The 27,967-nt window shown below is 40.6% G+C and overlaps 1 protein-coding gene across 1 annotated transcript in view; it reads left to right on the forward strand.

The window, feature by feature from the left end:
- The window catches only part of FAM161A (FAM161 centrosomal protein A), a 683,959-nt gene that overhangs the window by 147,499 nt on the left and 508,493 nt on the right, over window positions 1–27,967 (forward strand). Inside the window, exon 2 of the mRNA XM_044061183.1 lies at window positions 18,360–18,628. Within this exon, the coding sequence (XP_043917118.1) occupies window positions 18,360–18,628 (269 nt within the window). The remainder of the gene's footprint in view (window positions 1–18,359; window positions 18,629–27,967) is intronic.

Here is a 27,967-nt window from a genome sequence, read left to right on the forward strand (position 1 = left end):
TGGATGATATTTATTCTGCAGCTACTTGGTACTCATCTCATATGTTTATTTCTCATTACAAATTGGATTTGACTTCCAGAAGGAGAGCAGCCTTTGGTTCCGCGGTGCTCTGGAATATCCTTCCATGAGGACCTCCCATGAGTTTAGTAGCTGGGGACTCTGTCCCACAGGTTGAAGACCAAATGAAGTAAACTACTTCAGATAAAGACATTATGTACTTACCATAACGTTCCATCTGAGTAGTTGTACTTCAGTTGTCTTCAACCATCCCTCTTTCCTTCCCCCGGACCTCGGCATATGATCAGCCTATGGACTGCAGTATAGGTCACAAGTAAATTTTTCAGGTGGGGTTATCAGTATAAGGTCCAGTAAACTTGATCTGGGGATAGAAGGCAGTGGAGGTGTATTATGGGTAAGGGGAGGAGTTTGGAGCAGATGCTAGTAAAAAAGTTGCCACCTCGGATCCAATACGGATCCGTAACCCATAGGTTGAAGACAAATGAAGTACAACTATTCAGATGGAACGTTACGGTGAGTACATAACTTTGTTTTTTTTCCCCATTCCCATGTTGACTTGGTTCTTAGAATACTTTCTGCAGCTTTATGAATTGTAATGTTCTATATGGTTGTTGTTATTCTCCTTAAGGATCTGCATCCAAAATTCTACTCTGTCATTTCTTGAACTTCTTCCCTGTTTCTTCATCAACCTTTCCCACTTTGATTTTTAAAGTTCTACTTGTGCTATGTATGCAAACCTTAATGGTGCAGCTCTAAAATATTCAAACAGGCGAGGTAATCCTAAACCAGCTTGTTCTATGGGAAGGATCCACTTGTACCACTTAACTCTCAACCTCTTCCTTCCCAGTTAAACTTCATCTTTTTATTAATTGTTGTCTACAACTTCTCCTATGGTTGATAAAAATATGCCTGACCTGTATATAAAACTAAAGTGACTAAAAACATTTTCACTGCTTATACCTTACTTTCCATAGTCATAGACAAGCGCTTCCACTTTCTCAGTTTTTGTATTATCTTTTGTTGAATCTTTTTCCTTATATTCTTAGCTGCCATAACAGAATAATTTTTAATCCATACCCCTAAATACTTAATCTTATTGTGTCCCCATAAATATGGGTATTGCTGGACTAATTCATATACAGGTACATAATTTATCACTATAGCCTTCACTCATTTTATATCCCGAAAAGACTTGAAAGTGTCTCAAAATATTCTACAACAACAAAATGTCCTTTTCGGGATTTATCTAGTGCAATTTAATATTATCTGCAAATAAAGTCAACTTTTCTTGATTACTGTATTAATTATATCCTTACATTTTTGTGTCCCTTATTTTCTTTGTCAATGGCTCTAAATAGAAAACAAATAAAGGGGAATGAGAAACCCCCCTTCCTTGTTCCACTGTTCAAACACAACTTATCAGAGAAAAACCCTCCCACAGTAATTCTTGCCTCCAGACTTTCATATATTCTCCTAATTGACCCTATTATCTTATCAGTGAATGCAGATGCTTCCATTTCTGTACTCCTAAAATCCCAGTGTACTCTATTGAATGTTTTCTCTGCATCAAGATCCACCAACAACAGTGGCATTTTGTTACATTCTGCTTCCCTCTGGATTATCAGTGCTCTATTGATGTTGTCAGATATTTGCCTTTTCTCCATGAAACCACGTTGATCCACACTGATCGGTTTGGCAACACTTTTGCCATTCTCTTAGCTAGTATAGACATAAGCACTTTATAATCCTGATTTAAAATTGAAATGGGTATATCTGAAGTTGCATTTGACAGGTCTTTAGCATCTTTGGGTAATACAGCTGTCACAGCTTTCTTCAAGATACTAATGCTTCCCCATACTTTTAAAATGATATTAAACAAGAAATTCGTAATTGTTATCATTTTCTTTTCTCTTAACTTCCAAACTTCTACAGGAATACCATCTGTTCATGGAGACTTCCAGTTGTTCCTCTTCTTGTTTCATGAGGTTCCTTTATTCTGTAAATCTTCAACTTTTGTCAACCCTTCTAAATAATTCCTATTACTTGTTTCTGGCTTACTTTACCCTGTTTATAATCTCCATTTCATTTTATCCCGCTCACTAGGTGTCCTGCCTGAAGAGATTTCTGTCTTTCCTAATAACTCTTTAGTCATTACCACTACCCGTTCATTAAATTCCTCTCTTTATAACAGGTAAGTATGAAGTGCCTCTGTCTCATTTTTACTTCATTACCCTGCATCTTTATCTCAGTTTATTGGTCAGCCACTAATAAAATCAGACTTAATCTAGTGAAAAGAGAGCTTTCAAAACATTATTTGGAACTAAAGCTTCATGTGAACTTCTCCAGTTTGCTATAAAAAGCTTTTGTACAGCTGCATAAGTAACATTAAAGGTAGTTCCCAGGGATGTACTGGCATTGACATCTGTGGCACAATACATGTTGTACCCTATGATATTGTTGACTTCCTTGTTAAAATTTTATTAAGCCAGTACTCATAGTATTCCACACTACTGCATCCAGACATGTGAGCCTTCATATGTCATTTAAGACCAAATAGTGGCAGCATTATCTCAGGTTAAATACCTTAGTTCTGTGAGCTTGGACTAAGCATGAACACTGTTTATCTTCTTCATCAGTATGACTAGTTAAATCTCATAGATTTACTTCATATCTTACTGAACAAGTCTCACCATTGCTTATATCCCTAAAACAAAGCTGCAGGTCATAGCAGTTCCTATGTATAAAATTGGATTCAAATCCAGGAAACTATAGGCCCATGTGCCTTACCAGTATCATGCGCATAGTTATTGAGTGGATACTTACTGAGCTAATTCAGAATGATATTAGTCATTCAGTACTCCTAAGTATGAATCTGTATGTTTTTCTGAAACCATATTGTGCCTAGAAATCATAGCTGCCATATGCAAGAGATTATTGGCACTTGCATCCTGCTTGGATCGTGCTAAAACCTAGCAGCATCCCATGCATAGGAATCCTACATAATCTCAAAAGAGATTATACTGTTGATTTTTATGTGATATACATAATAGTTGGGTGGCTTTCTGGAAGATTCAAAGTAATAAGGATTTATGGCCAGCTATCCACACCAGTTGGAGTTAGTACTCTGTCCTATGGAATCTTTTTCTTTGATATCCCGGTTGACATTAACACCATTTGGATGAGCAGGTGATTTATTTGTTGCAAACTTGATATGATTGTCCTCTCCCTGACAAATATAGCAGGACCCCATTGTGGGATGGATGCAACCCAGTTATGGCGTAAAAGTAGCAGTCAGACTTTCAAAACCAGTAAATAGAACATAAAGACATCTGGGAAGCAAGTAAGTTCACTTACTACTACACTGAGAGAAAACAACAGAAACTGGATACCAGTGTAAAATGACCTTGACACAGTCGCAGATAGAAATCTCTCCTTTGATAAGCAATTCACCACAATGGCAATAAAGGTCACTTCCCTTCTTCTGAGGGAGTATTGCACTTTGTCTCGGGGTGTTATTGTGCTTCTTCACACCACATTGGCTAGGCCTGTGCTTGAGTAAAGTGTTTCTGTATGCAAGCTGTTGAAACATGCTGATCAACTTGAAAAGGAACAGCAGTTTATGACCAAAAGATTTTTGGGCTTAGATACTTGAATTATCTTGACTTAGGCATTGTCCTTGTTTTTATTCTCATATTGCCTTCTGAGAGCATGCTGTAAGAATGGACAATGTATACATAAGCACAGACAACTCTGGGAAAGGTTAACATACATATAAACATAAACAACCTTGAAATGCATTCTAACAGTGAGTCAGAACCATATCATTGCCTTCTCAAAGTCCATTGGAATAAGCTCACTCCTCCTGTGAAAATATATAAGTCAATATCCACTGTTAAGAGAAACTAGATGTATACATGGGTATGTCCATATTCCAGAAGAAGACATCAGTCACGTTTCTTGAGAGCCAGAAGGCCCTAAGTTTAATATGAACATATGAAACTATGAGACTGTATTTTGTACCATACACTATGAGGAATGTGCAGACCGTTCTTTTTGAAGTATTGTGTAGAGAATGCAATATTAATTATAAGTAGTGTAATATTTCCTTAACTGGTATGTTATGTGTTCCTAACCGTCAGTGTAGACGTTGTGTGTTTGATGTACCAAAAAAATAAATAAAACAGAGAAAGAGCATGTCACTGACTTTTACAGCTTCTGGGATATTATTAGTTATGATTGGATTATGAGCAAATATGCCTTATTTTCATCAATATGTCAGTACCAGCATCTATCATTGGAGCAGTTGTGCAGCTCATAGTGTTTGCCTAAAATGATGACTGACATCATCTATAATATGAATGAGGAGCAATATGTGGTCATTTGTTTGTGATCTCAGATTCAGAATATGAAATTATATATGAATTAATATTTCATTACTGATCAGAGATACATGTCCAGTACTACCATAAGATACAAGGACGTGGTAGCACAAAGAAATATCACAAAAGTATTTTAGCCTACTTTGTAAGAAGCATAGGTTCATAGATCGCTACTGCCATGCAGTCCAGGAGACCATAAAATGAGCCTAGCCCATATTTCCAATTGCTTCAAGCACTGAAGGAAGCACATGAGATAAGTGAACGCAGAAAAATTCAAACCTTATACCCTTAACACAATAAGCAGTTTATTAAGAAGTCAGAGGTTTTGTCCTCTGCACTAACTGCCAGAGTACTAGAATGATAAATAAGTGAGAAATCACAAATTGTTTTGTTTAGTATAAATACTATCAGTATTTAGTTTTAAGGGATTATTGCCATAGTGGTGAATGGCAGATGGTAGTGCATGGTGTCATTTGAAAGCACACATGACAAAGGGAAAAACGCCCATCATGTTACTCATCAGCGTTTATGCTTTGTGAGATAATCATAGTTAAAAAATGTTAATATTTCACATAAGCTTACATGCCACATTTGTGAAAATATATTTAACATGAATTGTCTGGATCTGGAAAAAAAACTTCTGTGGTATCATATAAAAGCTGCCAACTGGATAAACAACTTTACTGACAATGTGCACTTAACAGTTAGGTATGATGAAAGACGCAGGGTTGTTTTATGTTTTCTACCTCACTTTCCAATGAAACATTAGATGTTCTGTAGTCCTATCTCGCCTTCATTCTTACACGTGAGTTCGGAGCCGATCCTAGGCTCCGACTCGGCCTTTTTACAAGCTCAAAGTCTTCTAGGTGGCTCGTGGCTAGGTAGGTATCTCATGGTGCGCCAGTACAATCCCCAGATCTCGTTTGCCGCGTTGATGAGTTCGGATGTGCTTCTTCTTGGCCGTGGCTAAATCTAACACATTTTGCTAATTTTTTGACTAATTTTGCTGTTTTCACATTTAGGTAGCTTCTTATAACTGTTGCTAGAGTTCTTTGGTAGTTTCATAGTTTTCAAGTTACTATAGTTCTCTCAGTGTTAAGTATTTCTGAGAACAGTTGGCCGTTGGCCTTATTATACTTTTTGGTATCCTGTGTGCCAGTTAGTTTCTTCACTGGGGTTGTGTTATATATTTTTATACCCCTAGTTTCAGATATTGTTGATATTAGTGCTTGTAGGCACCTTTGCTCATAGTTTAGACTGTGTGTGCATATTAGATAAAGTTTCTCAGTATATTGAGATTAAAATAATTACATTAAAATAATTACTTTGCTTGCGGGGCTCCGCTTATTAGATTTGCATTTAGAACAAGGTTTTCTTTACCTTCGTTCTCTTGTTTTTGCATTGTCAGAGATTGAATTTTTCTCTGGTGTGTGTGCGAGTCTTTCCTTTCTAGGTCCATTTTAGTTAGAGGACCTAGATTTTCTCTCTCTTTCTCTACCAGGGCTAGGCCCGTTTAAGTTAGAAGACCTAGTCCTCGTGGTTGTGTCTTGTTGGTACTTTAAGGGCTAGGCCCATTTTAGTTAAAGGACCTAGTCCTCCCACTTTCCCTTTCTTCTCTGTGTGTCATGTGTCTGATTGCAATCTTCTGTGAGATGTTTAAGGAGGTTAAGGATCATAAGCCATCTGGCTTTAAAAAATGTGTCGAATGCTCACAGAAGATGTCCATAATGGATGGCCACAGTAACTGCGTATACTGCCTTGGGTCCATCCACTTACAGGAAACATGGCTATTTTGTCACTCATTTAGTGCCAGGGTATTGCAGGAGAGGAAAAATAAACTCATTTTAAAAGGTCTCCTTAAGCCCTCTTTTGAGGAAGACCTGGCTAGTTCTTCCTCCTCTGCTCAGTTTCATGGATCTAAAAAGGAGAAATCTAAATCCTCTAAGAGGCCTTCCCTGGCACCGGCTGGTGCATCAGAGCTGCCTTTCAAAATTGCCAAATCTGGCAAACCTGCCACTGAGTTCGGAGCCGATCGGGGGTTCTGCTACTACTATTGTTGCTACAGTGTCGGCACCAGGTAGTTCGGAGCCGACCACTGATAGTAGACATCGGAGCTGGTCTACAGATCCTTTACCGGTTTCCCCTACATTAATATGGCATAGATCCTGTTCTCCCACACTGTCTTCCAGATCTTCCAGGAGCTTATCGGAAGAAGATGTGGAGAGAGTAGTGCTGAGACTCCTGAAGTCATCTGCCTTACCTAAAATGTTGTTGGCTCTGACCCAGTCGGTTCCAGGGCCACTTGAGTCCGTTACCCCTTTGGTGATTCCTCCTCTGAGCCGTACTGGTCTTTCGGAGCCGGAGTGTTTGGTACCGCTGGTGGAACCCTCAGTTCCAGCTCCCCCTGAGGTTGTTTCGGAGCTGAGTTCCGCTCCGACACACTCAGTGCCCTAAATGGTGTCTAGGAGCCGAAGCTCCCCGTTCAGCCCCGACAGGGATGCCTGGAACTGAACCTCTTTGGTTCCGAGCCTTCCTCTCGGCGCGTCAGCTAGGGTGAGCTCGGACCCTACATCTGTCTTGGAGCCGATGGCATCCTCGGACTCCTGGGAGTTGGGGAGGTCTTCGGAGCCAGGGAGGTCGGCATTCGAGATGATGATGAGTGTGCTGTCCCGATCATCAGCTCCTACCAGGGGTACCGACACTGTCCCCCCTAGGGCACCTACTTCTGTCTCAGCACCTACTCCCTCTCTGGACAGCAGAGACCCACAGCCTCAGGAGCCACCGGCTAGTGGCCCCCATTCTTCAGAGACCTCCCCGGAATGTCCTTCCAAGGAGCTCCCACGGAAGAGAACATGCAAGAGGAAGCATGTAGTCTCCCAGGACGAGTCTCTTACCTCGGACACTGACCTTGAGGAGTCAGAAAGGTCCCCCAAGTCGTCCTCTGATGATGTCTCCTTTTTAGACATCCTGAAGATCCTTAAGCAGAGGTGCGGCTGGCCCACTGTCACCCCTTCTGATGAGGAGTCTGTGTACCTGAAGGCTTTCGGGTCTCAACCTTCAGCCTCTTGGGTGTCTCCACCTTTCGACGAACTGTTAGAGCTCATTAGTTGGAAGGTGTGGGATACTCCTGATGCCGTGGAGCTAGTCCCCAGGAGTCCAAATAAATTTCTGTCAGCTCCCAAGGAGAAGGAATGTTTGTCAAAAGGTGTTCCCGTAAATGCCATGGTGGTGGTGGCGGCCACAAAGAAGGAGCTAGCGGAGACTTCTTCTTCTGTCCATCCACCGAATGAAGAATCTCGAATGATGGACAGATACGGGAAGCGTATCTTTTCATCAGTGGCATTTACTCTTAGATCACTGAACTATCTTACACACTTCACGAGGCTTCAGAGAGATCTCTTTAAGGAGTTAGGAGAGACTCTACAAGGTACATCCACTGAGGGAGTCCCTGAGAAGGTGTCTGCCCAGTTGTCCACCTTGAACTCTTTTGTCAACTCGTCCATGTGGCTCATCTCTTATGCAGCCGATGGAGCGAGCAGAGCAGCGGGTTCAGGAATTTCCCTAAGGCATCATTCCTGGATGCACTTGTGTAATTTTGCAGAACCGTTCAAGTCTACCTTTACCAATGCCCCCTTCCACGGTTCTTCATTGTTTGGACCTAAGGTAAAGGACACACTCACCCGGTGCGAGCAAGAAGGGAAAACACTCTCTGCCATGGGAGTATGTTTTACCGTCCCCTCTAGACCATACCCTAAGGGTCAGAGAGGTGGTAAAATGTGGTTCAAGATGTCCCAAAGATTTTTGCAGGAGGCACAGGGTGACTCCTCCTTCAGAGGCAGAGGAGGAGGTAGAAATGGTAGACGCCCTAGAGGCGGGGGCGGACTGCAAAACCAGGGAGTCATGATTCATTTTGGGGCCAGCTCTACTAGCGCTCCTGATGTGGGGCTCGACTGTGCTTCTCTGGAGCCGGTCGGGGGGTCGCATTTCTTTGTATCCGGAAGCCTGGCTAAGTATCACTCAAGACAGATGGGTACAAAAAATTATCACCAGAGGTTATTCCATACCCTTTTCTCTGCCACCTCATGTTCCCAAGAGTATCCCGGATATTCCACCCAATCACAGGGATCAAGCAACTGTGGAGGTCAACAAGTTGCTGACAAAAAGAGTCATCCAAACTGTCCCCGCAGACCGAATAGGATTTGGAACTTACTCAAGATTCCTTTTAGTGCCCAAAAGTACAGGGGACTGGAGGCCCAACTTGGACCTCAGCAAATTAAACAAATCCATAAAGAAGGGCAAGTTACTCCCATTACTAGGGAGAGACACTTGGATGTGCTCAATAGACCTCCAAGACACTTACTACCACATAAAAATGGACAGGATGTCGAGGAGTCATCTGCGCTTCCGGCTGGGAGCCAGTCACTACCAGTTTCGTGCTCTGCCCTTTGGTCTCACCACAGCCCCCAGGGTGTTCACCAAGTGTATGGTAGTAGTGACAGCTCACCTGAGACATCAGGCATCTACTTCTTCAGACCAGGGATGTTACTATTCAACTTTGTACCCAGTTGGGGATTTCTATCAACTGGAAAAAATCTGCCTTATTGCCCTCTCAATTTGTGATTTTTATAGGCGCAGAAATAGACACAGTAGCCATGTTGGCTCGTCTTCCAGTAGAAAGGGCACAGAATCTGGTTCTTCAAATTCACCATCTTCCCCTCTTCTGAAAAGTCAAGGCCAAGACTGTTCTGAAGCTTCTAGGGACCATGTCTTCTACCATACTACTAGTGCCGCTATCCAGAGTACACATGCGGATTCTTTATTGGCACCTGTCGTCCCAGTGGTCCTTTCAACAACTACCCTTAAGTCATCACATTCTGCTGGCAGACTCTTGCAAGAAGGACCTCATTTGGTTGACTCAAACCAATCAGTTAACCACAGGCACTCCATTTGTTCCTCGCCAACCCGTTGCCACTGTGACCACAGATGCCTCACAGATAGTGTGTGGGGGGGCATTATCTAGGCAGGACTGTCCAAGGCACATGACACAATCACGAGGCTCACCTGCATATCAGTGTTCTAGAGATAAGGGGGGTGCTCCTGGAGTTGCAAGCACTTCACGACCTTCTTCCTCTTGGGATGATTGCAATACAGTCAGACAACATGTCGGTAGTATGGTATATCAACAAACAAGACGGAACCAGATCATACCCACTCTGTCAAGAGGCCATTCAAGTTTGGAAATGGGCGATATCTTCCCAGCGCTTTCTGGTGGTGATGCACATCCCGGGGACAACCAACGTGATAGCCGACAAACTCAGCCAGGCAATTTTGATGCCTCACGAGTGGTCTCTCAAACAGGAAATAGTGGAGCAGATTTTCCGCAGATGGGGACAGCCTTGCTGCGATCTCTTTGCCAGCCCAGTCAATGCCAAATGCAGCAGCTATTTCTCCCTCATCCCTCCTCCGGGGGAGTCACAGAGAGACGCACTTGTTCACGATTGGCCTCTGGGTCTCCTTTATGCTTTCCCTCCCTTTCCTCTCATAACTAAGGTGATTCAGAAAGCAAAACAGCTGGGAAGCAGTCTGATCCTCATTGCTCCTTACTGGCCTCAACAGGTTTGGTTCCCCTTTCTCGGGCCTCCTCTCCTAGACGATCTATGGATTCTGGACCCAGTGCCAGATGTCTTGATGCACATGTCAGGTTCGCTTCACCCACCTTACACACCCTCAGTTTGACAGCTTGGCTGCTCCAGTTCCATCCCTAGTCAGGCTTCATGACTTCTCACCCTCCATGACTCATAAACCCTCCATTAGGAAATTATATTCCAGTAAATGGAGGAGGTTCTCTATCTGAGCTGAGAGAAAGAATGTTGACCCTTATACTGCTTCCATTCCGGTGGTTCTGGAATTTTTGTTTGAACTTTTCCACCAGGGATCTGCGGCTGCCACAATCAAGGTTCAATTGGCAGCGATTTCTAATTTTCACCTAGGCCTACAAGATTCTAATCTGTCACATAGGTTGCACAAGACCTTCCTCAAAGGTGCCACTTTAAGACCCCCCTTTCAGGAACCGGTTTCTTCATGGGACTTGAATTTTGTGCTATCCAAATTAACATATCCACCTTTTGAGCCTTCTCATTCTTCGCCTTTGAAATTTCTGTCTTGGAAAACTTTGTATCTGGTGGCAATCACATCTGCTAGACGAATGTCAGAGTTACAAGCACTGTCTGTTAAACCCCCTTATCTGATATTTCACCAAGACAGAGTATCTCTTTGTACTAATCCAGCCTTCGTCCCCAAGGTCTGTTCCCATAACACTTTGAACCAATCCATAGAACTTCCAGTGTTCTTCCCTAATCATTTCAACGCAGCAGAATACATGTTTCATCAGTTGGATGTTCATAGACAATTACGTTTTTATTTGCACCGGACCAAGGAATTCAGGAAGTCAGACCAGTTATTTATTTCCTTCCCTGACTCCAGATTAGGTCTACCAGTTTCCAAAGTGACCCTCTCTAATTGGATCTCTAGCTGTTTGGCTTACATTTACACTTCTGATGGTAAGCCTTTAGCTTTCAAAATTCAAGCTCATTCTACGAGATCTCAGTCTACCTCTGCAGCCTTTCAAGCCAGGGTCCCACTTGATATCTGTGCAGCAGCAACTTGGGTTACCCCTCACACATTTGTTACTCATTACAAATTGGATTTAACCTCCAGGGGTAGAGCATCCTTTGGTTCCACGGTACTCAGGAGTATTTGTCCTTGAGCCACCCAAGAATAAGGTGCTAGGGACGCTGTCTCATGTGTAAGAATGAAGGCGAGATAGGACTACAGAACATAAAGAAGTTATGTACTCACCATAACTTTCCATGTTTGTAGTCCGTCTCGCCCTTCATTCTTACGAACCCACCCACCTACCCACATCCTGGAAGTATCTGGAGACAGTAAAATATTCTTACTATTATTCACTGGAGGCCTTTTATTTTTGGGTTCTTTTTCTGTGGTTATTATTATTATTTCTCTGAGTTAGCAGCAAACAAGATCTGGGGATTGTACTGGTGCACCATGGGATACCTACATAGCCATGAGCCAACTAGAAGACTTTGAGCTTGTAAAAAGCCCGAGTCGGAGAACCCTTGTATAAGAATGAAGGATGAGATGGACTACAAACATGGAACGTATGGTGAGTACATAACTTCTTTATTTGCTGTATTCATTATGAAATATAAATCAGAATTTAGAGTTTCAGTTTAACGGTACCACTATGAAGATGTTTAAGTACCACTTACAGCTGTCAAAATAACTATCCATGTTAGAGACATGCAATCACACTAGCAGAAACAGTTGATCCTAACAAAGCTGTTGCAGAGGGGAAGGTTATTATAAATTGGAGACAGCAGAGTGTTTGTGGAAAATGCATATTCACTGTACACTAGGTAGAAGAGAAGCAAATTTATCCCAGCAATCAGGGAATGCCAAGAGGCAGGTGTGAGTTTCAAGCTGCTGTATCCAGCTGTCTTCAGAGAATTTTTTCCTGGAAGATCAAATAGATTTTTGATGCAGAACAGGCTAAGGAGGAAATAAAAAAAGTTTATCCAACAAAAAGTGAGCCAGCAAACAGAAAGGGTCTCTGCTTCTCATTTTTCCTGACAATAAAGCTCATGGCGAGACATTTTCCAATGTTCCAAAGGAAAATCCTTAAGAGACAGAAAAATGTACAGGAATTGACTAAAAAAATCAGGAGTACCTTGGGCTTGAACCAGGGTCAAGTGTTAGGTGATGGGGATGATTAGGAAGAAGCCCAGTAACACTGAAATTAATGAAAAAAGTGACACTGTAAAGCATTGGTCATATTTGTAAAATATGGCTTTGCAAGTAACTGTAAGTAAAACTATTTTTCTTATTAGTATTTGTATAAAACATTTCAAGCACGTGTTATATTGTAAAGCAATTTTGTATAGTGTGCAGTTGGATATTTTAAGTGTGTGTGTACGTGTGTGTGTGGGGGGGTCTTTTCGGTGACTGTTGTATGTGTTAAAGATATTAAAGTAATCAAGTATCATTTTTAGTTATACAAACTAAAGAAAGTTCACTGAAAAACTAGTAATCCCAAGGCAAACACTCCTACCAGGCAGCAATGACACCAATGTAGTTCAGTCAATCTTTTATTTAGCGCTTTTGTCAGGTAAAATGACTTCTTCAGAATACAACCTACATATGATGCCCTCTCTTGGTGCAGATGTTCATCCTCATGACTTGGCAGGCAAATCACATCAACAGTTTAGATGAGCTTCCTGAATTTGTAAGTGTAGTAGTTTGCGTAAAGAATCCAAAGATGTGTTTTGGATTCTTTACGCAAACTACTACACTTACAAATTCAGGAAGCTCATCTAAACTGTTGATGTGATCTGCCTGCCAAGTCATGTTTTGGATTCTTTACACAAACTACTACACTTACAAATTCAGGAAGCTCATCTGAACTATGATTTGCCTGCCAAGTCATGAGGATGAACATCTGCACCAAGAGAGGGCATCATATGTAGGTTGTATTCTGAAGAAGTCATTTTACCTGACATAAGTGCTAAATAAAAGATGGACTGAACTACATTGGTGTCATTGCTGCCTGGTGAAGTGTTTGCCTTGGGATTATCATTTTTAGTTATAAGAATATAGGTTTTACAGTATATCGAGAGTAGAAAGGCTGAACAAAAGCAAATTTAAGTTAATATAATGCTGTGATCTTGGACTGCTGAGGTGGGGATAGGGTGTAAATGTACTAATTATATTATACTTAGAACTAAGATTATATTTCCCTTGGTTTACAAGGTTGGATGCTTAGATCAATGTATTTGTCTTAAGCTATAAATGCTTTTTGTAAGCAAATACACTTGAACAATAAGACAAATGATGAACGTCACAAGAAATGCTAAGCTTCTTACATCTGAAAAGATATTAGCTTTTTTTTTCTTTAGCAAATGTTCTCAGTGTGAGATAAGAAGTCTGCAGCTGAAAGCAGTTTGCCATGGGAATTCTGTACTTTCTGTCCTGAGTGAAATTTACAAAGATCCTTCATGAAAATGCAGGTTGTTAGCACTTTTTCACCTTATTGCCTGACTACTTTTGCACAGAGACACACTGTCTGCAGGTGCAAGCAATTGATCTTGAGAGTTCTGAGCATTCTTTGCTGAGGGAAATCCAACATTTAAAGGTACAATGACAAGCAGTTCAGTGAAAAATAAAGCCTGAGATTATGGGAAGTGAATAGGAAATAGTATCCTTCCCAACAGCCTTAATATTTAAATACTTTTCATAGATGCATAATTTAGTTTTGTTTAAAGGTAGCCAACAAATGTTTTTTCTTAGGGTAAAAGTTAACATTTTCTGAAAGTATTCAAACTGTTTTTCACATCTGGGAGGGGAAAAGAACTAAGAAAAAAACAAAAAGTGAGCAGTGTAAGTGGGAACACAGGCTGTGGCATGTGGCTTAGCATAGGTAAACTTAATTATAAATTAGGTTATGCCCATGGGTGCAGCTGTGATTTGGGCAGTTGTTCCTATCTGGAGGGTTTAACTTCATTTGTTAAAAATGTACATAATTTTGTATGTTTATTTTTTTTATTATCCTAAGTTAATAAGGGATGAGAATGTTTTAATGCATATTTTGTTGAGGGTTTTCATTAAAGAACAGATTATTGAGAAATGTGACATAGGTTCAAATGGAGTAAGAAGAAACAATGGTTTAAAAGATCAGCCTGCCAAACATTAATGTATGCTTGGAAGACAAAAGCTGGAAATACACATTTAAAAATGTGTATAATAAGTGGGAACAATAACTTTGTATCATAATGGCTACAGTATCTGTAGTATCTTCAGATGTAGCTGGCCTCACAGGTATAGACAAAAAGGAAAGTGTATTGAATTATATTAAGAAATGCAGAGTGCAAACAGCAATGCTGCAAGAGAGACATTTGGAAAGAAACAAGCATGTGAATTTGTCAAAGAAAGGATTTCAGGAGGGATATTCAGCAGAATGTCAGGTTTAAAGAAAATGGGAGTAATAATACTGATTGCTGGAGGGGCTCCAATAGTGACAGAAGAGGAAAAAAGAGAATAATGGTAGATTTGTAGTAGTAAGGGAAGAGTGTTATGCTGGCATGTGTTTTATATTCCACCAAAAACTGCTATTATGGAGCTTAATGATTTTTTGGGAAAAAAAACAGCTTTCAGTATGGAATATTACTTATAGGTGGGGACTGGAACTTGATTTGCAATAGTGAAGATGTATCAGGGGATGTTGAAGGGAAATATAACAAAAGAGGGAATATTTCTGAAGACATTTATGAAAATATTTGATATGGAAGACATGGATTCAGTAGTAGGAACTCTGACAGAATTTACATATTATTCTCCAAGGTACAATAACTGGACTAGACAGGATAGAAATTATATTTCACAAGAACATGTGCATTTAATTGAAAAATTCAATACACATCCATTAACTATTTCAGATCATGCACGGATGAAATATAAGATAAAAATGGAGGGTAATGAATTAAAAATGGGACACTGGTGCTTCCCCACCTACCTGTTAAAAATAGAGGAATTTAAAGAAAAGGTAGTGGGAATTATTCAAGAGCTCTTATGGACTGTAGAGATCTCTTCAGAAAGACTAGTTAGTAAGTGGGATAAAATGAAAATGGTGTTTAAATAGGGTGGAAATAAATGAGAAATAGGGATGGTTCAGAAGTAAAGTATTTGTAGAATAAGTGGAATCTCACTGAACAGGAAGAGGAGCAACTGCACAGTGCTAAGGAGAAAGTAAAGGAGTATTTGTATAATGTGCATAGGTTTAGAAAGATTGCTGTTAAGCAACGATTTTTTAACCCCTCCAGAGCACAAACAGAATGGATTAGGCAACAGAAAGTAGAAAGGGATGTTGCCAAACTTAGGGAGCCTATAAAATTACATTTCTTATAGAGATATTAGATATTTCAGACATTTTATGAAAATTTGTATAAAGAACAGAAATACAAAAGCCAAGAAACAGCACAAATACAGTATTTATGGAAGTCTTTATTATGCCAAGATTAAATAAAGATGAGGCTCAACAACTTATAGTTAAGATGGGAGGAGATAAGATAAAAAGGTGATGTATAATTAGTTTGCAGGGAAGTGTCTAGGAATTGATGATATTCCTGCGGAAGTTTGGAAGTTAGGTGGGAAGAAAGTGATAAGCATTTGGAAGATTTCGTTGAATAGTATTTTGAACGTTTGGGAAGTACCAGCATTTTGGAAGAAAGCTGTGGTAGCTGTATTATCCAAAGAGACCCAGTCTTATATAGACCCATTTCAATTTTAAGTCATGATTTTAAAGTCCTTATGTCTGTGCTACCTAACAAAATGGCAAAGGTGTTGCTAAAATTGATAGATATGGATATGTCTCAACCTTCCAGATTTTTGCAGAATGTCCAGATTTTTGCCTCATATTTTTGGTCTGTTTCTGTTAAAATTGTAGTTTTCTAGCAAATCATTGAGGACTGAATACAGAAAATAATGGCACACATTTGAGTTTCAGACTTCATAGCTTTCAGAAAAAGTTCATGCTGATGCAAAGCCTGTTATTCTATCAAGTTTGTAAGAGCAATATTTAAAATGTGCTGCTGTTTTTGGGCCTTTGTCCCCCCATTATTTATGCCTTTGTCCTGATTTTCTTGCTGTAAGAGGTTAAGAGGTATTGATTAAAAAGGCTTCTGTGATGGCAGGTAAGGATATGGTGGAAGAGACTAAACATAAGATAATACATAAACTAAGAAACTGGAAACTCTTGTTTATGGATGTGGATAGTAAGATGTAAGCAGTGAAAATGTTTTAGTCCCATTAGTTTAATATACAGGTCATACATATTTTTATCAACCAGACAAAAAGTTGTGAACAATAATTAATGAATTGAAGGACTTTGTCTGTGAGGGAAAGAAACTTAAGAATTAAGTGAGATAACTTGATCCTCCTAACTGAAAAAGTGGTTTAGGATTACCTGATTTTATGGGATATTGTAGAATTACACATTTAAGGCTGATATACATAACACAAGGAGAAGGTTATAATTCAAAGTGGAAAGGGAGGATGATGATGGGTGACTGCAAATACGGGTACAGAAAATACTCAAGAGGGTGATGGAATTTACTCAAGCAAACTGGCAAAGGAACAAATGTGATGGGAGAAAATAACTAGAAAGGAAAATGTAATAGAGTAGGATGAGGACAAGAAGCAGTTTGGACTGCAAGTAAGAGACTGCTTTCCCTTTCAGGACTGATATCACAGTATAGGCAAAGAGAAAGGAATAGGAAAATTGTAAGTGAAAGACCTGCTCTGATAGAGTTTTTACTCAAATCTGGAAGAGAATCTGCAGTTAAAAAGGGAATAATTAGTTGAGTATATCAAATTTTGCATGATACATATAAAAATCAATCAGAGGAGGTTAGAAAAGATTGAGAAGAGACAATGGAAAATCAATTTACTAGGGAACAGTGGGAGGACACCTGTATGGCTACTATGTGTGCAGGAAAGTCCAAAATGTGTAGGATTTTTGCATTGGGAAGTATTTGCACATGTATTTTTATAAGACAAGCAGACTTCAAAGAATTTTGTCTCATCTAGATAGGAAATATTGGAGGTGTGATAAGGAAGAAAAAGGCAACTGGGAACATGTTTATGGGAGTGTAATGAGTTGGCAGATTTAAAAAAATTCCCTACAGAGTACTGTGTCAGAAATATTGGGGGAGCAAATGGCTGTAGCTAAGGAAATGATTCTTTTGAGGTAGGACACAGGATCTGAATTGGCTAAACATAGTAAGGCCTTATTAAGTTTAATTCTGTTGGATGCTAAAAAAAAAAACAATAATTAGAAGATAGAAATCAAAGTCTAAACCAACTGTATTTGAAGTATTGAATATTGTAAAAAGGGAAGAAGCAAATTACGTAGAAATAAATGAAACTTTTGTGAACCAATTCATATAAACTAATGTTCAGGAAGGCAAGAAGGAGGAGTGAGGTTTAAGGGAAGGTAGAAACTGAATGACTTTTGTGATGTTTGACTGAAAGACAGTCATTTGAAATAAAGAAAACTTGTAATGTATAATGTGTGCAAATGGAAAAAAAATGTTAATATCGTTTATTTTCTATCAATGTATGTGTTCCTAAGTCTTAAGTGATATTTTAATAAAGATGTTTAAATAAGATCAACTGTCTTTTCAGCCCTAGATGAAGCCCTGAGTATGACTTGGGTAACATGTGACCAACTAGCAGCATAGGCACTTCAGGTTCTGGGTTTGAGTGGCTGATGCCAATTTGCCCATCTTGAATGGAGGGAGGTGACTATGGCTGCCACAGTAATGACACCTATAGGTTAATGTGACCATTGCTCTCAATAATTTAAATATGAACATTGTACTTCATTGTTTTAACCTGCTAATAATTCTTACTTAGCCTACTTCATGTATTATTTTTCCAAGATATTCTGGTATTGCACTGAGGCAACACTTGTTTTATATCAACTTGCCTTTCGTATCATGTTTCAGTTCAGGAGTTGTTTATATAGTGTGGTTATTTCCAGTAAATGATAAAGTAAGTGCTGCTGTGTTGCATCGTTTGTTTTATGTTTGCTATACTACATTGAAGCAAACAGGTGGATGCAGCCAGCTTTGTGTACAGGTGAAGATGGATTTGGAATGTGACTACATAGTAGTAGTTTATGGTATATGCTGCCATCAAGGAAATGGACTGGTATATTGGAAATTAATACTTTTTCTGAATTGTAGTACCCTTTTCTGTGTAAACTATTATGTAAGTGTACCTCCAGCCTGCTTCAGGATGAAGAGAGCCATTTAACATGCATACCTGCCTGCTTAACAAATTTAAAATAAATTAAAAAAAAATGAAAACATTTTATATGTATTGTTTCAGGATGACAGTGGAGATGAGTCTGTGGAATCCAGCTCTGAAAATGAAAAAGACCAAAGTTATAAACACTTTAAAAATAAGGAACCTGAGGATAATCTGTATGTCCATGAAAAGTACCACTCCAATGAAGATTATTACAACAGACTAGAGGAACTAAAGCAAGCCCACATGGAAGCCATGAAAAAATTAGAACACATGTATCAAAACAAACTGCATCTGAAAGGTGTGCAACTACTGGATAATGACCATGACATTTCAGATCAATATTGCAGGTAAGCTTTCCATCTTCACTGTTTGTATACATCACCAGTAATGCATTAAATATTAATGCCTACTGAGGATATTATACTTGCAGCTTCAGCAGTATGACCAGGCACTAACAGCTAATTGTTTGACGTACGACCAGTTTCTCAAAACTCTGGGCACCTTCCATGCACTTCAACTACCAAGAGTGCACAGGATGTTTCATATAAAAGGCAGGTGCGAGCACTAAAAGCTTCAGAGCTTTTTTGCTGCTGAGTCATGTACTTCTAATTGGTTGTTTCCATAGTTCCCATCATTCAACTATGATCTCCAAGCTGGGCAGACAAGTCTGTTTTGGGGAAAGAATTCCGTTTGAAATTTGATTTTATGTAGAAAAAATGTGTTTATTTGACAAGAATTCTGTGTTAGTGCTTGTGAAACAAAGAAAAAATGAATTGCCATTTATCGTAACAGTAGTGTGTTGCTTTTTGTGAGGAAAAAGTTTGTTTTGTGACTAAAACCTTAGATATTTTAATAGCTTGGTGCTGAAAGGCCACTATGCTTGTGTGGGCTTTCCAAAGAACCCTTACTTCTCATCCTTTATCCTTACTGGCTCTTCTGGGTTAGACTGCAAGCTTTGCCATCCTCACTCTTAGCTTACCAATGGAGCAGCAATAGGTCTCCATGGTATTACCTTTTCCAGTGCACAAAAGAAGAAATTTGTAAAGGAATATTCTGGGATTCGTCCATCTCCTTCTTTGTCTCAGCCAATTATGGATGACTGTGTCATTTTCCCCATCCTCTTGGTGTAGCATTTGTAGCCACCAAAGACTGCCACATTCTCTGCAGCTGTAAAGAAGCCCAAGGAAGGCTAGGGAGAACCACTTTTGTTGCAGGCTGGTTAAGGGACTGGTGAAGGATCTTTGCTTTTCCAGGAGGGGATTGTAGAAGTTAGGACCAGTGTACCAAAGGGGCAAGATTTACTAGGTAACACTGTGCTTGGAGAGAACAATGTTCAACATCATGTCTCTGTCTCTAAGAACATGGCTGATTTACTGGGCTTTGCTAAGGTGTTGAATTTATCTTTTCAATGCTAGGTAAAACCTCAGGCAAGAAAAGGAAAAGGGTTCTTATCAGTTCTGACAGAAATTTCCAGTCAGAAGAAGAAGAGTCTTGACAGGGCAAGCTGTGTACTGCCAAGGACTCTACTCAGTCAAAACGTTCTGATTCTGTAGAAAATATAGCTACTGACTTCCCTACTGAATAAATCTATTTCAGTGACATTTTATCTGATATGAGGGAAGTTTTTTATTGCAAGCAGAGTGAAGGCTCCATTCCCCAGAATGGACTGGATTATCATGGACCTCATTAACAAGGACATTGACAACCTCCAAACACTTGATCCCACACAGTTTGGTTTCATCAAGGGGTGGTCATGCATGTTACATTTGGTCGACTTCTCTAGAGACAGTCACCAAAGCCATGGTTGAGGAGAGGACAGTGCACACCCTCTATCTTGATCTGGCCAAAGGCTTCGATACTATCCCTCACTTGGGTATAATAGATAAACTCTCTGAACAAAGCATCAATCCATGTGGTAACAGGTGGGTAGCAAACTGGCTCACCGATAGAACCCACCTAGTCAAAATAAGGGAAGCCACGTCAAGCAGTAGACCCATAATGAGTGGCGTATCCCAGGGATTGGTCTAGGGGGCCTCTGTTGTTTGGGTTATATTTTTCTGAGGTGCAGGCCAAAACCAGTGGGCTATGGCTGACCAAGTTTGCAGATGACTGCTAGATGGGCGCTGTCATCAATTCCCCTAGTGATGTGGACATCCTCCAAGAGGGTCTCACCCAGACAAATGACTGGTGCCAAAAACATGGCCTTAAACTGAATGCCAAAAAATACATCATCATCCCCTTTGGGGAGAGTGACGTTTTCACAGATTATCACATTGATAACATCCTAAGCACACAATCAGTCGTGAGAGACTTGGGCACCCAGGTTGATAACAACCTGACCTTTGAGCACCATATTGCCTCCATTGTATGGAAGGCTTTGTATGTAGCCCACCTCATTAGAAAGGGTATCTCATCCAGGGACAAGGAGATCATAACATCCCTGTAAGCTTCCTTTATAAGACCCATTATTGAGTACAATGCCCCTTTCATCATGTACCTCACAAAGCGCATGCAGCAGCTGGAGAGACCACTGAGGCGCCTCACCAGGAGAATCCAGGGCCTCAACCATCTACCCTACACAGATAGGTTAAAAGCCCTGTCTCGCTACTCAGTCTTATACAGACTCCTCGGAGGTGACCTCTTTGTGGCATACAAAGCAATCTCAGACCCCGCTTTGATGGGATTGCTATATATTAACAAGTTAAGCTTCACTCGAGTAACCTGCATGCGCGACCTCAACCTAGTCTTGTGACATCCACAGGACTTGTTGGTGGGGCAGATTTGTGTCCAAGAGACTCCCCTTTTTTGGATAGACTCCTTCTCCATGTCAAGCAGAATACCTCATTATCCCTTTTAAGTGCAACCTGGATGACTGGATGGGGAACAGAAAGTACACCCCTGGGATTCTACCCATGTCTCTGCTGGAAAGGGACATCGGGTGCTGACTTGCTGGAACATGAGCTAAATTCTTGGCTAGGCTTATAAGGGCCTCAGGGCCAATAGCGTAGTAACTTCCTACGGTCCTACAATTTAATACAGTTACAGATGCCTAAAGCTACACATTTTCCTCCTGTTTTGCCTGCCATAGAGAATGTTTTTCCTACTATAGCTACTATACCTGATGGACAGTTTTCAGATTCCAGGAGGTGTGTTAAGTTGTATAAGGTACCCCAAACACACGAGTATCTGTTTTCTAGTCTTATGGCAGAACTAGCAGTCATTTCTCACTAAATTCATTGCTGCCAAGTGGGTTACTGCTTCTAATCCCATTCCTCCTGATAAAGAGAGGAAAGCAATGGACAAGTTGGGAAACAAAATATATTATTCGAGTATTTTAACTTTCAGGATTTTAAATCGCCAAGCCCATATGTTAAATTATTTGCTGATGGTGGTTGAGAATATGAAGAAGTCTTTGGTCAACCTTCCCGCTATTGAAATAAAAACAAAACTCCTTAAGTGTTTCTGTGACAGTTGTTTCTCAGGTGACTAAACATGTTAGTCTACTCATCTCTTTCATACCCAGCCTGATTGAAATTTCACACCACCTGATACCTGCAGAATTCCTATCTTGACAGCTTTCATCTGAGCTAAAATTCTGAGAATGTAGTTTTCTAACCTACCCGTAGACAGTGGTGTATGTATAAAAAACTATAAGTTACAAAAAAATAACATACAGTACTAGGCACAATGGTAATATTAGTATGTCAGTGAGACATAACTGGAATTTCATATTGAACAAGTAATTGGATAATATGTAAATGTACTTATAGATATACAAACAAGTATTATTGCCTCTGTAACCACAGTATATAGACTATAACTTTCAATGTGATTTTTGTTTGTGAAGATATGTTCTTCATTATGTTGTAAAGCAGTTTTGTAGATGCTATTCTGTTTTTGAGAATTTTGCATAATTATGAATGGTATGCATATTTCTATATTTAATGGATGAATAAATGTAAATATCTGCAAAGCAGTGCTAATTGGACACCTGCTATTAATGCATAGTTTTTTCAGTATTGTATATGCTTTCATTTGATACCTGAGAATACCATATAAACACCTTCTGGTTCAAGTTATTCATATAATTAACATGTATATTCATAACATTTCCAGAAAATAACTCACATTTTCTCTGGTAGTGAGTATGATGACCTACCACTGGCCCAGAGTGTTTTGCTTCTCCAGTGGAAAAACAGTGGGGTATATACACACACAGTAAAGTGCAATTTCCCTTAAGAGCACACAGAGACCACAGTCTGTCTGGGACTGGTTTCTACCTCTTTTTCCAGATCCCCAGTAAGACTTCCCACTGGCACAGCTATAGGGTTGAGATCTCAGCTGAGTGGCCAAGCCAAGACCTCCAGCACTCTCTCTGTCCAACCAGTGCTTCGTGTCCCTGCCATGTAGCTGACACACACACACTTTGAAGTTGATTTACACACACACACACACACACACACACACACACACACACACACACACACACACACACACACACACACACACACACACACACACACACACACACACCTGGGAAATGCTTGTACAGGTTTACTAACTATGCCCCCTTCTGCCCAGACTATAAGGTAGTTTTCACTGCCACCAGCCACTACTTATAAGCTACTTTAAGGCCCTTAGCAAAGGGTACCCAGTCTTACTGTTGTAATGTTACTATTAATCCAAATGGTAGTTTGACCAAGAGCAAGGCTATTAGGAGTGACCTGCACAGTGTCACCAAATAGATATGCAAGTACTTTAAGAGCTTAAATATCTCTAGCCAGACCAGCCACAATTGAAAGGTTTAAATATATTTAGTAATAATAATAATAATGATAATAAAATAACAAGAAAACACTCAGTAAATAATCACATTTACATCAGAGTTCAAAATCACAGGAAATACTTAAAACAACGTTGCAGGACAGTCTCAAATAAATAAAGAAAAGCATCTAAATTAAGTTTAGCTATATTCCTGACTGTATCTAAAAGAAATTACTGTATCTTACTTAACTTACTTACAGAGCAAAGCAAGACAGATGTAGTGAGTGAGTCAGGTCAAAGACAATGAACAAAATGCACTACCTCTCTCAGAGAGTTCTTAAATTAATATCTCAAATATTGCTGCTGGGACACTTTCATGACCTTACTTCTTGTCATCTGACTATCCCAGGTGAAACCCCCCACTGCAGCTGGTAGTATTTAGCATCCCTCTGTGAAAATACATAAACAAGGATTTCTCTTCGATCTAAGGCAAATGGTGGAAGTTGTAAAATAATTTGCATTCCTCCTCATTTAAAGACAATACAAAAAACTTACAGTTCTAGACATTGTGTCCTGTTGCACTAAAACCATCTTTTATGGCACAGTTATAAAAATAATTTAATTTCAACTATTTTTCTGAAGTTTTGTAAGTTAACCTTCTATGTGCCAGTTCCCACTGTTAGAACATATACATTTACACAGCTGCAATACTTTATATACATTTCTGTTCTTTTCCAGTAGGGTACACTGTGGATACATCTTTAAGCTGAGTACTCTACAACATATCTCTCCAGCACATGTCTGTACAAACCATCATATATGACATACAGTTCTAATACATTTGTAACACAAGCATATGAACATAACCATTTACAAAATTCCAGACAGCTGTACTGGCAGTATCTGCCTCTGTCACACTTTTAAATAAATCATATTAATATTCACAAATGACATATAATTATTTAAAAAATTCCAGTTAGCTAGGCTGACAATATTTCCTTTTGTGACCCCCCCCCCAAAAATCTCAAGCTAGTTTTTCAAATGACCCTTGAGAAACGTTGTGTGAGATGGTGAGCCATATCTGGGAATACACTACCCCACACCCTGTCTTGAGATTCCAGCTGCCTTGGCATTGCTGACCCCAGTACAATGCTGCACTGTCCTATTATATGCCTGTACCCTAGGCTCCACCATAGTAATTTGGGATTTTGCTGTCTGGCTCCCTGTAGCCATAGTTCCCCCTCAGACTCCTCCTGCCTTGTACTGCAAATATTTAGCACAGGCCCTCCTTATCATGGTAATGTTTCATCATGTTAACATAGGTTCATAGGTGTGTACTAGGCTAATGGCCCTGGAGTCTTTACAACCCTAACCCATAAGATTACCCTGGCATCCTGCCACCTGACCTTAGTTCCTAGTGCCTCTGTCGAGTAGAGCCACTGGAGTGATCCCCGGGGTGAATTTTCTATTTCCCATCTGCTCATCAAGATTTCTCTTGAAGAGGGCCAGTGAGGTGCTCTGCTTGACATGTATGGAAAGTCTATTCCATAGCATGGGCAGTCTCTGGGTTGTCAACCTGTCCCTCCAGCATGTTCTGTTGATTGTGGTAATGAGATTGAGGTCTCTGGAGTGTGTGGTGTGGAGGGATTGGGATTTCTTTAGACGTATCATTTCTAACAGAGCATGAGACAGAGAATAGTTGGAGTTTTTTGAGTCTGTCCATATAGGACAAGTGTTTAAGGCCTAGGATCCTCTTTGTAAGATACTTTTGCAGCCTCTTCAGTTGTTGCAGGTGTCTGGTGAGGTACATGCCAAATGGGGCACTGTACTCGATGACTGGCCTAATGAGCGAAGAGTAGAGGGAGACAGTGACCTCTTACTTCCTGGATGCAAAACCCTTAATAATGAGATGTGCACATAAAAGAACTTTCTGACCACAGTGGCAACGTGGTGGTCAAAAGAGAAGCTGCTGTCAACCTGTGTTCTCATATCTCTTATAACGCCTTCTGTGTTCAGTGGACTACCATCAGTGTGGTAATTCAAGGGAACCGGGTTTTCCCCAAGGGAGACGATGACACATTTTTTGGCATAGCTTAAGGCCATGGTTCTGACACCAGTCATTGGTCTTATTGAGGCCTTTCTGTAGGATGTTAACATCACGTGGGGAGTTAATAATAGCTCCCAACTTGCAATCGTCTGCAAACGTTGTCAGCCAGAGTCCCTTCGTGTTGGCCTGGACTTCAGAGAAGTAGATACCAAATAGGAGAGGACCCAGGACCGAACCCTGTGGGACTCCACTTGTGACTGGTCGGCAGTCTGACTTGGACTCAGCTACTTTCACACTGTGTGTTCTATCTGTGAGCCAGTTTGCAACCCACCTAGTGATATAGGGGTTGATGCCTAGCTTAGTGAGTTTTTCTATGATTCCTGAGTGGGGAATGGTATCAAAGGCCTTGGCCAGATCAAGGTAGGCTGTATGAACCACCTTGCCTTCATCCACAGCTCTGGTGACTGACTCAAAGAAGTCGACCAAGTTGAGCAGGCATGATCTACCCTTCACGAAACCAAACTGCGTAAGATCCAGAATTTGGAGATTTCCTATATCCTTGTTTATTAAGTCCATGATGATGTGTTCCATAGATTTGCATATCAGACTCGTCAGGCTAATGGAGCAGTAATTCCTGAGGTCTGTAGTTGCTCCTCCTTTGTGGAGATGGATGACTGAGGTGAGGCTGTGACTGAACACAGCACACAGGTGAGGTGCCAGTTCTGTCTGTAGTTCATGTACAACATAGCCAGAGATATTGTCAGGTCCCATAGAAGCTGTATTCTTGGCCTTGGACAGTGCTGTTTTAACCTGTGCAGCAGTAATACTGACTGCTTTGCAATCTACTGGTATTGTGATTGGTCCTTTGGGGGGGAGAGAGGGGTAAAGTTCGCACTGAATCTGTTGGCCAGTATATTGACAACATCTGTTGGCTCAGTATAGGAGGTACCATTGTGCAGTAGCTCAGAGCAAATCTGGGTATTGCCATGGAGACCCTTTACATAACTATAGAATGCCTTCTGCTTGTCTTTACAATCTGCTGCAATTCTGTTTTCATAGCTAGCTTTAGAGGATTTGATGAGGGATCTCAACCTTTTGTTGAGGCTGATAAGGGAGTTTTTCCAGTCTTGGGACTTCACCTTATTCCGTATCAGTCTCCTCCTTCTGTTGTAGAGTTTGTTTATGGCAGGAGACCACCAGATTGGCTTCCTTTCTTTTGAGCAGATGGTTCTATTGGGTATGGCGAAATCCATGCATTTGTGTATGTGTTCATACAGTGCATTGGTGTATGATTTGGCAGTCATGCAACTATTCTCCTTTTGCATGGGTGCTGTGAAGTTAGCCACCTCCTTTTTTAGAAGCCCAAGGTTAGCTTTGGAGAAGTTTTTCATGGTGGCTACCTTTGTGGGGGGTGGTGGGAGGGATTGTGGATTTCCAAGGTGATTAGTTTATCATTGGATCTAACCAGGGAGGAGTTAACTATTGGTGTAGAGCAACGGTTGCCCATGTTAGTAATGACCAGGTTAAGGATGTTGCTACCTGTATTGTGGGTAAGAATGAGCTGGTCCATGGCATTGGAATTAATGAATTCCAGAAAGCATTGGGGAAGTGTATTGGTACATGAGTAGTTTTCCCAGTTAATGGAGGGGTAGTTGAAGTCGCCCAGTATGAGAGTGTTAGATTGGACCCTAATATTCTCCAGGGTGCTTAGGAACATCGAGTATGAGTCTTGGGACATGTTTGAGGACCTATAACAGGCTACGACCTGAATCGCTGTCTTACCCAGTGTTAGCTGCAACTGAAGTATCTCAGATGAGTTATGTTGGGCTACCAGTCTGGAGGTGTGCGCATCCTTTATGAATATGGAAACACCACCAACCTTGGAGCTTTGGTCCAAGTTCTGGGGCCAAACGGTGTGGAATGAGTTATAGCCTGGTAGAGCAGGGGTGCTTTCTGCTGCCTTGAACTAGGTCTCTGTTACAGCGCAAACGTCAATGTTCTCCATTTTAAGGAGTGCTTCGAGCAAGTTCATTTTGAGATTTAGACTTCTAGCGTTGAGCAGCATGACTCCGATTGCATTTGTTTGTAGCTGTTATGGTGGTAATTTGGTCTTTGGAACACCGCCTAAAAAGGCACTGTAGGGGTGGCAAGAACCTTGGCCAGTATCCGGAAGCCTAGGGGTGACAGATGCAGGCCATCTGTGGCAAAGCATCGAGGTCTGTCAATCATGTCATCCCAGGCAGATAGACACTGGATCCCCTTAGAATGACACCAGAAACTTAGCCAAATGTTGAAATCAATCATTTTCTGCTTGTACTGTGGTATCATTCTGGGTGATGGTAGGATGCTGCTCATGGCTAGGATCATACCCGCTTGGGCTACGTAATTCGAGAGCTCCTCCATGTCTCTTTTCATGTAGTCCAGGGAGGTACGTCTCAGGTCATTCACACCACATGTAGAATGACAGAGTCATATTTGTAACTGTTGTTCAGGGACCTGAGTTCATGTGTTATGTGGCAGATCCTGGTGCCTGACAGGCAGCTGACTGTTACTTTCTCTTTATTCAACCTAGTGAGTGGGACATCAGTATGCCTCACTATCGAGTCACCTATGACTAGTGTGTTGGGTATGCTGTTTTGCCTTAAGGGCTTTGGTTGAGTAGCACACTGTTTAGGAGAGTTATGTGTCTCATGATTAGTGTTGTGTTGTGGTGGTCGAGTGCGTTTCTGCCTTGGAGGTCTCTGCTGTTTGGGTAGATTTTTATTGAGAGTCTCCACAAAGGTGGGTGTGTGGTTTGTGTTTTTATGTGAAGGCAATGCTGGCGTGTGTTCTGGAGGGCTATGTGTTCCATGTGGTTTGGTGCAAGTGTTGACCT

Source organism: Protopterus annectens, chromosome 1.part0, assembly GCF_019279795.1.
Source record: "Protopterus annectens isolate FY-2018-M chromosome 1.part0, PAN1.0, whole genome shotgun sequence".
NCBI classification, from domain to species: Eukaryota; Metazoa; Chordata; order Ceratodontiformes; family Protopteridae; genus Protopterus; species Protopterus annectens.